Source organism: Rhineura floridana, chromosome 14 (assembly GCF_030035675.1).
Source record: "Rhineura floridana isolate rRhiFlo1 chromosome 14, rRhiFlo1.hap2, whole genome shotgun sequence".
Taxonomy (NCBI): domain Eukaryota; kingdom Metazoa; phylum Chordata; class Lepidosauria; order Squamata; family Rhineuridae; genus Rhineura; species Rhineura floridana.
In genome coordinates, this window is record NC_084493.1 from 8,381,993 (window position 1) to 8,397,281 (window position 15,289).

The 15,289-nt window shown below is 41.8% G+C and overlaps 1 protein-coding gene across 4 annotated transcripts in view; it reads right to left on the reverse strand.

Annotated features, from left to right (window-relative positions):
• ATOSA (atos homolog A) overlaps positions 1-11,974 on the reverse strand; it is a 49,201-nt gene extending 37,227 nt beyond the window's left edge. For 2 of the 4 annotated variants that reach the window (XR_009758931.1, XR_009758930.1), the window contains exon 1: positions 10,077-11,973. Coding sequence is in view for 1 of the 4 variants with exons in the window: in XM_061594950.1 (XP_061450934.1) it covers positions 10,077-10,092 (16 nt within the window). In the remaining 3 variants the exon portion in view is untranslated. Of the gene's footprint in view, positions 1-10,076 lie in introns of all 4 variants that reach the window. The other 2 variants (XR_009758932.1, XM_061594950.1) reach the window with 2 other exon arrangements.
• Between the last annotated feature and the right edge of the window lie 3,315 nt (positions 11,975-15,289).

The following is a 15,289-nucleotide window of genomic DNA, read 5'->3' on the forward strand; positions in this document are numbered from 1 at the left end:
TAGTTTTAACATATCTTTAGGTCCAATACAGGTGTTTCCAAGAGCAGTTATACTACCACATCTTTCAAGGTGGCAGGCACCACTCCTCACTCAGAGTGTTCACCACACATTGGACCCTGCAGCTTGATCATACTAGACGTGAAGGGCAAGCGTTGAGAGACCTTGTGACTGATTGCACAGCTGCAAGTCTCTTATCTGCATCCTCACGTCTCAAAAAAATCTGAAAATATGGAAAGGGACTGCCTTCAAGTCGATCCCGATTTATGGTGACCCTATGAATAGGTGTTTCATGGTAAGCGGTATTCAGAGGGGGTTTACTATTGCCTCCCTCTGAGGCTAGTCCTCCCCAGCTGGCAAGGGCCTGCTCAGCTTGCCACAGCTGCACAAGCCAGCCCCTTCCTTGTCCGCAACTGCCACCTGGGGGGCAACTGTGCTCCTTGGGACAATGCAGCTGGCCCTCGGCTACACAGGTGGCAGGGCACATAACCCCTGAGCCACTCCCTGTGGGGGTGATCCTTAGCTGGCCCTTGACGCCCAGGAGACACGAGCGGGGATTTGAACTTACAGACTCTGGACTCCCAGCCAGGCTCTCCTCCCCACTGTGCTTTACCATAAAACTGGACTACACAGTGCACTAGACATGTCAAGAGGAACTGCTACCAAGAGCACCCAAGTCAGCACAAAGCTGAGAGACATTATCCTCAAAGTGCCTTGCAAATGTCTCACAGCAGGCATTTCAGTGTTACAACATTCTGTTCGACAGATTACCCCTCACCACTCAGCACAACTCTACTGGGCGACTACCCAAAGATACAACTGAGGAACAAATGACCTCTCTTTGCTGCCTTCACCATCCCATGGTAGGCACAACTATGTGCTCTTACCTGTGTTTGGCCATCATCAAGATAAGATTTTGCCATTGATGGTCCAGCCATCATCCAACCTGCTTTCTATCCACAGCTCCCCAGAGAACTAGGGAACATAACTAGCTCTGCAGTATTGTAGAGTGCACTCAGAAGTAATTGTGTCGATGGTGCACTTCATCTCACCCTTCTGTAGGACCTCAACAGAATTAGCTATTCTGTCTACCAGACACTCCCCCAGAGCATTCAGGAATTCACTGGCTTCTATAAGTGTCCAGAGAGGGACCATGTTAATAGCCCCCCCAAGAGAGAAATGCTGCCATCAAACCAAACCTCAGTAGAAAATGGTCTGACCATGACAACTGAGTATCTAAACCCCTCCTCCAAATCAGCCTCTCCATAGCCCAGGGCAAAGACCAGATCAAGAGCATGATGGGCTGGTGTTGTATTGCCCCATGATTGTCATGGCAGTCATGAAGTCCCAAGCCAGTCAAGGCTGTTCCGCATGGATACTGAAGTCCCCCAGGTCTACATTTGGGATTCTCTAGCACCACCCCAAGAGTCTCCTTCCACCAGCCAACATGTATAGGGATGCTGCTATGCAGAGGGTGAGTGGTACGCCAACAGCATCCACACTGTGTCTCTGGCCCAACACCAGGTATAGGCCCTTCCATCCAGCCCTGATTGGAAAGGTTTCCTGGTGAGGGAGATGGAATCCTACAGCCTGTGCTGGTGCTCCACCAAGTACTCAAGTGGGCAGAGCTAGGTCATATCAACCCCATCCAGTTTGTCCACCGAGGTCTCAATAATACACAACAGGTCAGCACCTTCATTCATAATCAAACCATGGATGGTATTAGATCTTGCTATGGACTGTCCTGACATTAAAGGACAGCACAGCCAGGCTACAGGGCATGGTGGTAGAGAGAGTTATTTATTATTATTATTTCATTTATTAAATTTCTATTCCGCCCTTCCTCCCAGAAGGAACCTTGGCTCCTGAACCCTCGAGAAAGGGCCACCAGAGGGAACAGCCACTAGTCAACTGTCTCTTCCTCTTCTTTCCTGGCCCATCCAAACTCCAGAGCTATATTCCCATCCCCACTATCCATAACGGTTCCAAAACTTCAGGGAAATAAACAGCTATTTGTCGTCTGTAAAACGGTCACGGAACTGTATGACTGAAATATTTAACATGCTATCATAAAACTGAAGGCAATTAAGTGTTCTCCTAAAGTAATAGAAAATGTGGTTTCTGTAGCTGTACACTTTTCATTGTTGTTCTGATTACAAAATGTTACATGTATTTCAGTTTTAATTAAGATGTTATAATTTTGACAGTCATTTTTAAATTTCAGTTCTCAGAATCACAGTGTCACAGAAGGCTAGATTGTACACTAAATTGTGTGTCATTTGATGCCCTAAGACTAGGGCATTTGGTTTCATAACTTATTTAGTATAGATCTGTATACTATTTTTCAAAATAAATTTCAACTGCCCACCATTTTGTAATTTTTCAGCTTAGGCCTAATATTTTTGTTTGTCCTCAAAATTGGTTAAACAACTTCAAGAACAAGTTTAAGCTGGTATGGAGTTAGTGTCAGTCCTCTAGGCTGCTGTCCCTGGTTTTAGGATCAAAACTGAAGGGTATGACTTATGTATGTATAGTTTTCAATTCAAAGTAAAAAACACAACACACACACACAGACTCCCCCTCAAATAGCCTCAAAACTTGGGAAATCTCCCTGACTAATGTATCTCAAGTAAAAAAATTGCATACAGTAGTTGCCCATATCTTTGTTAAAAATACCTATACACCATAACTTTAGTCTTAAACTTTATGTTCTGTACAGTTGATCTGAATAACTAAACCACACTTAGAAAAGGATTTCATTTAAACTTTTCAGTAAAAAATATTGTAGTCATAATTTACATTCTATATCAGTGCATTAAGCTTTGCATAAAAATAAACTTGGTACAAGAATTTGTGACGTGCCCATCATCTACTAAACAAGGAACTGAATCTCTGATCCACTCAACTGAATGTTTTCATAATAGTAGCCCAGACCTATGGCCTTATTTTTGGCCATATTAATTGCTATAGCAACACAGTTTTATAAAGCATGATGTTGCAAGCAAATCTGGCACAAATATTTAGAGTTGGGTTGTAACACTGAATGAGGATTTCTTTTATTCCAAATATTCCAAATGTCTTTGAAGAAACAAAAGTGTCCCTCAGAAACCACAAATCCTTCCACACCCTGCACATACATCTGTGATCTGACAGCTGTCCTATACTGGAACATTCTGATCATTACACTAAGACAGTTATGGCTGTCATAACAGTAGAAGTCATTGCAATTTTGCCCTTCTTTTGATAAATAAGACTTTGTAGAAATACTCCTTGTGATCATGTTCAGTTCTGTCCAATTGGGATTATTCACTGGCAAATGATTTGGTAAAGTTTTCTGGCTCAAAGCCAAAAGCAAAGCTAGAAATGAGGTTGAGAATGCTAATTTTTATTTATTTATTAGATTTATATCCCTCCCTTTCTCTCAGTAGGCGCCCAGGGTGGCTTTTGCTAATATTCTTGTAGAGAATATCAAAATGTTTGTAAACATTAGATACATTACTGACGGTACAACACTGAAACCTAGATAGATGACATCATGGCCTACTTAAATTCCAGGAAACAAAGCATAGGTAAATAAAAATGGTTTAAAACTGAGGAAGTATTTCTGAAATTAATTTGAGCACATAATTCCATGTTCTACTTGACCTCAATATTCCCTGATCAAAGGCCTTGGTTTTTCTAAAACCCAGAGCATTGATTAATTACTTAATTTACAATAATCAGGAAATACACACCATTATTTCTAAGGACAACTTACAAAAACGTAAATTGTGACCAACCTACTAACTAAAAAACTAAACAAAACCAGACTATATGAACAGATACTGCTATTTTCTGGCAGTAGAACAATACTGGAATAGAGAATGTAGTTATCTAGTCATTACTTACTGGTGAGAACCTAGTTGGTAGGAAGGGGTCAGCTCGCAGTAAGATTTGAGTGTTAAAAACTGTTCTCAGATATTCAGTGATCTCATGGCTACAGAGCTTGAACAGAAGATACTCTTAATAAATAAGTGCATAGGTGGGCTAGTTAAGAGCGCATGTAGGTATCCCTAAAGGCATGCAGTTTCTATTACCGATAACTGCCTTGCTTAAATAAGTAATCCATGGATTACTCCAAACTAGGTGTTTAGTATCCAATTGCCATGCTTCATTCACTCACTATTTGCAGGAAGCTTACACAAAACTGTCATCCAATCATCATCCTGTCTTTTCCTGTGGTTCTTCCATCTTTCTCAGACCACCAAAAGTCTCACTTTTTTCAGAAGAATAGAAGAGCGGCACAATCTCCACAGGATACCTTTATCACTCTTCTTCTACCTTTTGAAAATGGTGGGTTTTTGACATGGGCAGTGACATATTGGGAAAGTGACCTAGTCACAGCTCAGCACACATTCATTACAATATTTGTGGTGGGTGCCATTTTATGATCTTGTCTTTTTTCATTTAATAAATATTTTAATTTCAGGCTGGTTTTTTTTTAAAAAAAGCAAGGCAGAGATAGCACTATAAACTCATGATGTACAGCATTATCATAACTGTGTTATAGCATTGTAACATAATGGTGATACATCTTTCTCTCATTTTTAAAAAGCCAGCATATGCTCCTAGAGCTTTTAATTATAACTACTTTTCACTTTTGTAGTATGTTTATACAATTCGTTTATCTTATTTTATTTCTAACTATTGGTTTTTAATCTGTTCTCTGTCTTTTTCAGGTACATATGCAAAACCCTGTACTGAACTAGAAAGCCAGGAACATGTTTTAGCAATAATTTTTAAAAATAGATAAAAAACCAGCATTTTAAAATGGCACCCAAATGGATTTGAGCTGCAAATCACCCCACCTATAGCATATGTATCACACCCAGTGGCATGGACACAACAGAACAAGATATATACACAGAAAAAGTACAATACTCCCAAGAGTGTGGAAAGTAGATTGCAATCCCGCTCATAGCTCACAATGGAAGAGCAATGACCGGGTAGCTTTAGGGACCACCCATCTGGAAGCAGCCTGTATTAAAAAGGACAAACTCTAAGAAGTGGTTAAATAACCTTCCTTTATATTTGAAACCATCTATGCCAAGACTGTATAACATATGGCTCACTGGATGTTGCTGGGCAGCAAATTCCAACATCACTGGCCATCAGCCATGCTTATTGGTGCTGATGGGCACAGGGAGTCCAACAACAACTGGAGGGCCACAGGTCACCCAGCTCTGATATATACAACCCTCTGTGAAATACTTCAATTCCTAAGCATGAGAACAAGTTTGGGAGCATCTGGGTAACAATGTAACAAAAATCAGACGGATTATACTTCTGTCAAGTGAATTAATACAGTGTCTTACTCTATAGCAGCCTTTCCCAACCAGTGTGCCTCCAGATGTTGTTGGACCACAACTCCCATCAGCCTCAGCCAGCATTGCCAACGGTCAGGAAAGATGGGAATTGTGGTCCAACAACATCTGGAGGCACACTGGTTGGGAAAGGCTGCTCTATAGGTTTGAAGTAACTAATGGAGCACCCAATCAAAGTCCAGTATATACAATCAAATGTTACAAGAAACAAAATTCTGAACTGTAATTATTTAGTCTTATTATTTATCTTTAATTCATTTGTTACTTCCCACAACCAAGGAAGTCTCAAAGCATAAACACTGAGGACACCCATGTTTTCACCCCAACAATTCTTCCTGAGACCTACAGATCATCATCAAGTGCCATCGCTCCTAGAGGCGGTATATCCATTTGAAGCCTGCGGTGGCAAGGAGCCCCACAAAACTATAATCAGAAGTGAACTCTTAGAATGGTATTCAACTAAGCCATACTCAGAGTAGACCTACTGAAAGTCAATGGACAAGGTAGTCACGACTAACTGAAATCCACTGGTTTTTCAATGGGTCTACTCTTAACTTACTCAAATACCACTCATGGCTTCTTCCACCATCTCAGATGACTCCATGCAAAGGCTACAACCATGGATCCAGCACTGTGAAAGGATTACAGCCACAGATCCAGGCACTGATATGGCAGGACTCTCATGAAGCCACCAAAATTAAGTAACTACAAAGATGAATTGCTGAGTGAAAGGGATAAGAGTTTAAGCTGTTGAATTCATATCCGAACTAAATATATTACAGTTGCTATTAGCATTTTAACTTTCAATGCAAGATGAAAATACATGATTTCTACTTTATTTTGGCTTGTACTTCACAATTTAATACGTTGTCTCTGGTAAGTGCTCAATTATATTTGAATCTACATCCTCCATTCTTAATCATCATGAAGTTTTCACAGTCTATGATTACTTGTAAAAGATTAGTAGCACTACCAACTATGCAATCTTGTATGGCAGCAACAGAGCAGGTGAAAATTAATTAAGGAACCAAAATACCAGAAAACCCTCTTCACAAAAATCAAAGCAACTTGCAATTCCATTTTGTGTATGTACACTATACACTACAATGGTACATCTGATTTTCCTATAGATGGAGGCTGGATTCCCACAGCATCATCCATATCACCAGACAAGTAAGATTGCCATCTGAGCCATCTTCTTCTAGGATTTCATAATCTTCACATTTCTTATAACGTAATCAGACAAACATCACAGATATCTGTGACATTTCAGGAACATAGTCCAATAGCAAGAAAAACTGCCAGAACAGCTTTCCTTCTACAACAGGAAGCAGCATCACTTCCACTTTATTGCCTCCTCCCTGTACTTACCTGCAGCATCTCTAACTAGAAGTAGAATTTAGGCAATTTTCAGAACAGCTGCCACCACCCTACTAAACAGGAAGTAACATCACCTGCAGCTCATATGCCTCTTGTTTATTATTCATTTTCCTAAACTAAATTCAGCACCTCTTAACTGCAAAAATGGACAACATAACCCTATGCATATTTACTTGGAAATACATCCCACTGTCTTCAATTATACCCTGCTAAGTCTACATGAAAATGCCACCCAAGTCTGTGGCCTATTTACAAAACACTCAATCTACACTTTGAGTTTTGCTATGTGATAAGAGTCAGACATGGTGCATCAGTGGGCTTAAACTGGAAAGTTTCAATCGTCCTAAGCATTTTTACTTAAAAATTATATGAAGTTTTTCCAAGGCAGAAGCAGGTCTCTGCATTTCCAAATATATCAAGCACCTCTTTTCTGCAAGATCCGAAGATGGATGGGCAGAAAGCTATCCACTGTAGTGTGTTAAAGGTGATGAGATTTGTTAGGAGGCCCTTAACAAACTGTAGTTTGCAGGATTCCTTGGGGGAAGCCATGACTATTGAACTCAGTTGGGACTTCTGGGTAGATGTGTATAGGGTTGGACTGTTGACACCTGCTTAAACTTTATCTCATTGAAATAAGCACTACTTAAAAAGTACTTAAACTGTGAATAAATTGTGCCCTTTGTGTGTACTTCTGGGTTAAAAACAAAAAAGCAATGGTGGCAGTAGGTCAAAAACAAGGGATGATACACTTTTTACTTGGAATCTAAGCATATAACAACTAGAACGGCAACAGTTCCTTAAGGCTAGAGAATAAAGGCTCAGTGGTACCTATTTCTGAGTAAACATGCATGAGAGTGCAGTGTAAGTAACCAGGCAGTATTTACTGCAACACCTTAAGCTTATGCAGTACTAAGTTGTTTGGGGACAGAGGCCGCTTTCTGACCCTTCCCCCTATCTTATACATGTAAGATTATTCACAAATGTTGAATATGTATGGATACCCTTTATTTTAGTGCCAAGTTTCTGACATTCTGACCAACCTGTTTTCTGCTCCTAGATTAAAAAAAGCATCTCAGTGTCATTAATCCTTACAGAGAATTAGTAGTAAGTGCCCCCTTTCATTTTAATACAGGAAGTCATCAGACACAATCTTGCATTATTTAAGAATCAAGAGTTTCATTCCACTTTTTCTTCTACCTATTTCTCTTCCCAAAAATCCCAGTTCAAATAGTCACTTTGAACGTAGGTTCTAACATTTTTATTATTACTGTGGGGAAACAAACAGCTACTGATAACTAAGAACTGACATACTTCATCAGGGAAAATGATAAGAAACAAAATGTTTCTCCTGTCTAGCCTGATGCAGCACACTTTTATTTCCATCATTCCACATTAAACAGATTGTGCTGCAGTTTAGTTAAATGCTCTACTCATCCTATGTCCTTTACTATTAATTTGCAACTAATGGAAGCAGGTGATTGCACACTTGACTGCTTGCCTGTGGTGCAGCTGCTGTTGAAAAAGCAGCACATGTAAACATTTGCATGATCTGTGCTTTCAAAACAGCACTGGTAGGATGAATTTAGGCCATACTTTAACCCTTTATAGATGATTCATACATAGTTACAAAATATAGAAAATGATATACATTAGAATTACAGCTCTTATTTGCTTTAAAAACAGCAATTAACATTTAAAGTTGAACTTTACCTTCCTGCTGAGAAAATTAAACATTTTAACATACATTTTGCTATTGTTAAGCTGCCTGAAGCTTCTAAAGGATATTATAATCTCAGTACACCAAAAGTTCTTTTCCACATAAAAATCTTCACTGACACTGATTTCAACACTCTTCTTTGCATTATACCGGTTGACTACTTTAACTTTACAGCCATCTTATTATAAATCGCCATTGTCTCATATCATAGCTAATTTACCAAAAGCTTGAACATATATTATCAAGCTTTTTGATTGGGAAAGCAGTAACAAATACCAAATCTGTTCTGTCTCAGTATATTTGTAGTAATTCCTATATTCCTTTGGAGAATTTAAGCTGCAATAATAAGGACACTTGTTAGGGAGTAAGTTCAACTGAATTCATTGGGATTTACTTCAGAGTAAACATGCTTAAGATCATATTGCATGTGAACTAACTGAAGTCAAGCAAGGGCTCTGCAGATAGTTGTCAAACACACAATCCTCTTTTGTTTGAGCATGGCCCACCAGTTCCTCTTTCAAGATAAAGCAGTTTTAAAACATGAAAGACACACATGCTTTTGTACATTCACTAATTTAAGATACACATTACAGAATAAACTATTTTTGGTAACAAAGTAAGGATACTCAAAAAGCAAGTGTCTCAAAAAGCAAAACACCTCCCAGGTAAGTGCACACAGGGTTGCAGCCTTGTTTTTAAACATCCTCAGTTAATTTACTATGGTTTTACATACCTGAAATTATTCATATAGTAGTCTATGTGTGTGTGTTCAAGTTATGGAACTACAATATAGCACAGGTATTACTCATGATTGCTCACTGTTCCAATGTGGTATATTATGAAATTTAAGCAGAAATCCTACACATGCTTACCTGAAAACACAATAGGAGTTACTTCTGAGTAAGTATGCATAGGACTGCACTGCTCACTAAATATAGTTTTCAGACTGGTTACTATTGTAAAGTAATTGCTAGCAATAATCCCTAATGATGAATATATTGTTGACTCACTTAACTCTAGTGGTATGAATAACTTTTACAATAGTTACACATGTTCTGAATTAGTAGAACCATGCTATTTGACCCAATTAATTTAGCTACTAGCTACAAACACAATTAAAGGTGAGGCAAGTAAAGATTATACTAGAAGTGCTAGTAAGAATTTATGAGTTTTAGCTGCTTGGCATGAGTTTTGAGACTGTCCTTATTTGTGTTTGTATCATCCATTTGTACAGAGACTACATAGTACTCTCAGTGTCAGATTTTTTTTGTCACATTGCAATTGTATGATAATAGCCTAAACACAACACTATTTTGACATCTTAAAATGATACTCCCAGGGCAAAGGGTATTTTTTACAATGAGTGTCTGGCTTCCAGCTCTTGACTGATGAAGTAAATCTAACAAAATTTCACAACAACCTTAGAAAAACATTTCAGACATTAACAATACGCCAATTATCCATTTCAGTCATTAATCTTGTCAAGCTCCTCACTCTTCTCCTTGCCAAAAACTGAACCAACACCACCATTCCTTCACAATATTATCTCACTAACTATTAAAAAGCCATTTATCCAGGATGAAAATGTTGCATATAGGAATGTTTATTAAATTGTTTACCTCTGTCCGGCTTCATCTTCAGTCGAAATATTTTTTTCTTCCAAGTCTCAGAAAAAAGGGGGGGTCTTATCCAGGATCTTTTCTCTCCCTTCTCTTTGTAGTCTCAGTGATGCTGTCCCCAGCTAGATTGCTCTCTCTTTTTGTTGTTGGAATAGTAAAATAAAATCCAGCCCTTATCCTTAACAGTTCAGAAGAATCTCTAGCAGCTAGGCCTCCTCCGGGCATTTATTGTGGCGGTGGCAGCAGCCTGCTTGCGGGAAAAGCTAAATACATCCAGTGCCTGCCTACTTCCCTCCCTCCCTGGATCTTGCCAGAGTGTCCTTCTTTAACACAGCGTCTGAGGTCTATTTATAACCTGCCGGGAGAAAAGCTTAGACAACAAAAAGCTAGACTTCTCCCAATACATATACACACTCCCTCCCTCAACTGAATCAAAGGCTCTGAATCACAGAGCCACGGGGCAGTGTCAACCAAGGCTGAAGCCCATTGCGTTTTACCTGTTCTACAGAGAGCGCCAGAAGGAGGACAGCGTTGTCGATCTCCTCCTCCTCCTCCCCCTCCCAAAATTCCCTGCTTGCGCGTCTAGCCTAAATAAAAACAATCTGGCAACAACCGCTGACGCTCATTGTCACAAAGGGGGGGGGATAAAGGGACAACAGAGCGGCCCTGGTCCACTTTGTTCTTTCGTCCCCTAAAACACACGCGCGCGCGCGCGCCTACATGAACAACCCAACAAGCTCCCGCTCCCCGGGTTTGTTATAGCCGACCCGCCTTCGAGGGGCGCAAACAAAACCGCATCTCCGCCGAGCTCCGCGCAAACTCCTCCTTTCCCTGGCTCGCCTCGGCTCTGACCTCACACAACCCGACAGAGGAAAAGCGAAGGGGGCGGAAGAGAAGAAGGGAGAAAGGAGACGAGGGAGGATAAATGAAAGGCTTATTTTCACCGCCCCATCTCCAAGCCTGATTCCAACGGTCACTTGCCAACCCCCCTCTTCTCCAATATACTCTTAGCCCACAAAAGCCTGCCCCTCGCGACAAATGCCCGTAAAAAGCCTGAGCCGGCTCCTCTCCTCTCGCCTGCCTGACCCGCGCGGCGGCCAATAAAAGGCTCCCCACCTCTTTCTCCTTCCACTCAGCCCCTCACCTGCCCCATATCAGCCTGGCTTCTAGCCCCGCTCCTTCCTCACGCCCGCAACAGGCGCGCACCTCAGCCGCTGCCCCCGTCTCCTCCGCTTGGCTGGCTGGCGGGCGCCCTCCTTCCCTGTCCTTACGCGCCTTGAGACAGAGGCGACTGTCGCAGCTGCCTCATCGTTCTCCTCCTCCTCCGTGACTGTCCGTCGCTTCCCCAAGCCCGGGCGACTCTAGTGAGATGGGGAGCGAATGAGCAGCCGCTGCGGCTGCTGCTTGGCCTCCTCGCGCAAGCAACACGACCCCCGCACCTGCCCGCCTCAGCCCAGCCTCGACACGCAGGTTCTGCCTCCCCCCCAGCCGGGCTGCTCTTGCTGCGGCTGCAGAGGGTTTTCCATGACTCCGTCGTGCCCTCCTCCTCCTCCTCTGCTTCCTCCTCCTCTGTTGCTGACTAACTCTTCTCTTCCCGACACTTCTCTGTCTCCAGCCAAGCGGGCCAAACGATCCCAGTCCACAGAGTGTGGCGTCGTGCGAAGTCAGGAAGGAAGGCGGGGAGTTTGTCAACCCGCGGCGAAAACCTTAAAGCGCTTGAAAGAAGAAGGGGGAAAGGGAGGGAGAGTCATAAAGATCTCTGCCCCGCCTCCCATGCGCGGCGCTGCGCTAGGACCCTCTTGGAAGGTAGCCTGTCCGCCCCTCTCCTCTTCATTGCATTCAACCCTCCCTCCTTCTCGGCGTCCCTATCTGGTCTGTTTTGTCTTGTCAAAACACACAGTTCAGGTCACATGGTCTGTCCATAGCCAATCCATTGCAAGCTGATTGCTTTCCACTTGTTCCTAAGCTTGGCGAGGAACTGCGTTGTTATAGCAACAGAAGCCCAAGTAAAATTTGGGCCTGTTGTGTAGTGCGAGACCAAGTATATACGAGCACATTTTCCCAGGGTCCTACGGGAAAAGTTAAGTGCTCCGACGGCCTGGCCTTGCCTCTCCTACTTCTGGGTGTTCGTGTGGCGTTCTGCAGAACAGAAGTTGGGAAAGTCTAGTGCAAACAGTACTTGCTGGTGCGAACTTCCTGTGAGTTCTTACTTGGGTTAGAAGTCAGTGCTATGGACGTTCTTTACGTTCCTTACTCCTACGGGCAAAAATTATTCATGTTTTCCATGCCCACTCCAATGTCAGGATTGTTTGGGAAACCTTGACATGAAATGTAGTCTCACTTTACTTACTCCTTCACTGACACCTGTATCTTCCCAATCCCATTCTCTCTGTTAGTTATCATCAACCTCTCCACATTATTCTTGTTTTAAAACCCAGGCCTTGGAGTTGCAGTTGCACTTTTTGTTGCACAGTTTACACAGAAGTAAACAAACAAGGTACGTTCTAGGACAGAGGTACCTAAATAGGGTATTCTGTACTGCCAGTGGTCCACATGGTTTATTTAGGTGGTCTGTTGCCTGTAAAAATACAATTAAAAATCATACAGCATTTAACACAGCACATGATGCTATAACAGGCAGAAAAACAACTGGTCCGCCAAGACCCTCAGAAATTTTCAAGTGGTCTCTGGGGGAAAAAAGTTTGGGAATCACTGTCCTAGGACATTGTCACTTGCACAATAGTAAGCAGTGTCCTCACATTTCAGCCATTTACAGTTTTCTTTCTGTATACAACAAATGTACCAAAAAAAAAAAAATCCCAAGTAGTCTACTGAATGTTTTCCATTGAAGGGCCTTTTTGTCCCAGCCTCAAATAAGAAAAAACTGGTGCAAATTTAGGTGCCCAGACACAGTTTTCTTTTTAAAAAGGAAAAAAAACCTGAGGAAAAAAAGTCCCAAGAAATCTATTGATTTTTGTCACTGTAATGCTTTTTCCCTGCCAGTCAACGTTAACACAATGGGGATTTAAAAATCTCCCACTGCATTTTTCAAACAAACTCTTATCCAGGGAAGCAGACTTAATTGCCTTTCTTCTGGCACAACAAACATGACTTTGTTTTGGGACATTTTACATCCCCCAAATATGCTGGAATTTAGCTTGGAGTATAAAAATGTCTCCAAAAACATATATTTTTTTGTATGTGTCTGGGTTAGGGTTGCATACATTATGGACAGGCTGATCCTATACATATTTACTGAGAAATAAGTCTCACTGACAATCCAGTCCTATGCATCCTTAAGCACAAATAAGCAAATTGAAATCACTGAGTTCAAGTGCACCTGACTGCATAGATTTGGACTGCAAGTTCGATGGAACTTATCCTCAAGTATAAGTGTACACAGGAGCGCTGGTCATTCTTAGATACTACTGGCACCAGGGTATGCTGTATCATCTAGAATTGGTTATAGACACACTACTTTAAAAGTTGCCACACAGAGGAGACTCGGGTCGATCATCCCAGAGTGCAGGATACGGAAAATGTCAGGAAGCCAGATTTCAACTGAACATCAGGAAAAACTTCCTAACTGTTAGAATGGTACAACAATGGAACCAATTACCTAGGGAGGTGGTTGGACTCGATGGCCTTATAGGCCCCTTCCAACTCTATGATTCTATGATAGGCCTGAAGGGTCACATTTGGCCCCTTGGCCTGAGATTCCCCACCTCTACCTTAGGAGTAATGCTGGGAGCCTCATCTTTCCTCTTTGAATGTTAGCTTTGTAACCAAGACAAAGCCTTTGTTGTTCATCATTACCGTAGTGGCTTCCAAACATTTTTGGAGATTGGATTATTGTCACTTCTGATGCTGCATGAGAGAGTGCTTGTGCCACAGCAAATGAGTTGAGATGTGGCTATTTGAGCACTGCTTTGGTTTCTGATTCTGTGCTCTGGTGTAAAACCAGATCTGAGGGAAGCAATATGTACCCAGCAAACAAAGGAAGTACTGTGGTCACATCTACAACCATACCTTTGAAGCACATGACTTCCCCTAAAGAAACCTGGGAACTGGAGTTTACCCATCACAGAGCTGCAATTCCCAGCACCTTTAACAAACTACCTGTAATTTGTTTCCCCACTATGAACCTAATAGCAACTTTAGGGTGGTGGGGAGGATTTAGATTAGAGAAATGGCATGGAGAGAAAAGATCAACCAAGTGTCCCAGCACTGTTGTTCTGATCAAATTCAGATTCCCTGGTACCTATTTTGTTTTTGTTTGTTTTTAAGGTTGTTTTCAGGTCAGGAAATCTGATCACAGATCTCCTGTGTCATGTGTGGTTTGGTCATATTTCTCTCAATTGTGCCCACTGACCAGAATGTGTTCTCCCCTCACATACACATGCAAAACTTTGAAATTATTAGAAAGTTCAGGATGATTTTTGTCCACTTTGATGAATAGATTATGTTGGCAAGAACCATTGGATATCTAAAATCAAGAGTCAGGTTAAATCCTCGTCATCTTTGTAAACAAAAATAAATCTGAATATTTGATTTTCATAACTCCTTTCTTCTGGCTTACATACAATTTATTGTGTGATCTATTTATTTCAGATTCACTGCAGCTGGGCACGTTCAAGGAAATGACGTATGATGTTGCATGTCTAGATTCTTATGATTCCTAAGGATAATTACTTTGTCTTCAAGTGATGTGACACCTGGAGTCACAGTTAGTAAAAACCTTGGCCAGCAACTTAATTTCTGGTAGGGGTAGGCAAACTTTGAAAAGTTGGTTTGAGATGGCTAGCCAGGTTTCACCCTGAGCCTTCTCTCAGTGATCTGCCCCCAGCCTCCTGATCAATTATGCCATTGCTGCTGCTTCCTCCTCCTTTCTCTACTGTGCTCCCCATTAGGAAGGAGGACATATTTATTACATTTAAACCCCACCTTTCCTTTAAGGAGCTCAAGGGGGTGTACATGGACCTCCTCTCCCCATTCTATCCTCACAACCGCCCTGTGTGGTGGGTTAAGCTGAGAGGCAGTGACTGGCCCAAAGTCACCCAGTGACCTTCATGGCCGAGTGGGGATTTGAACCCTGGCCTCCCAGGTCATAGCCCAACACTCTTACAACTACACGACACTGGCTGTCCCCAGTGGCTCTTACTCTAACCACTACACCACTCTGGGTATGCACAAGTACTATATAGTATGCAAGT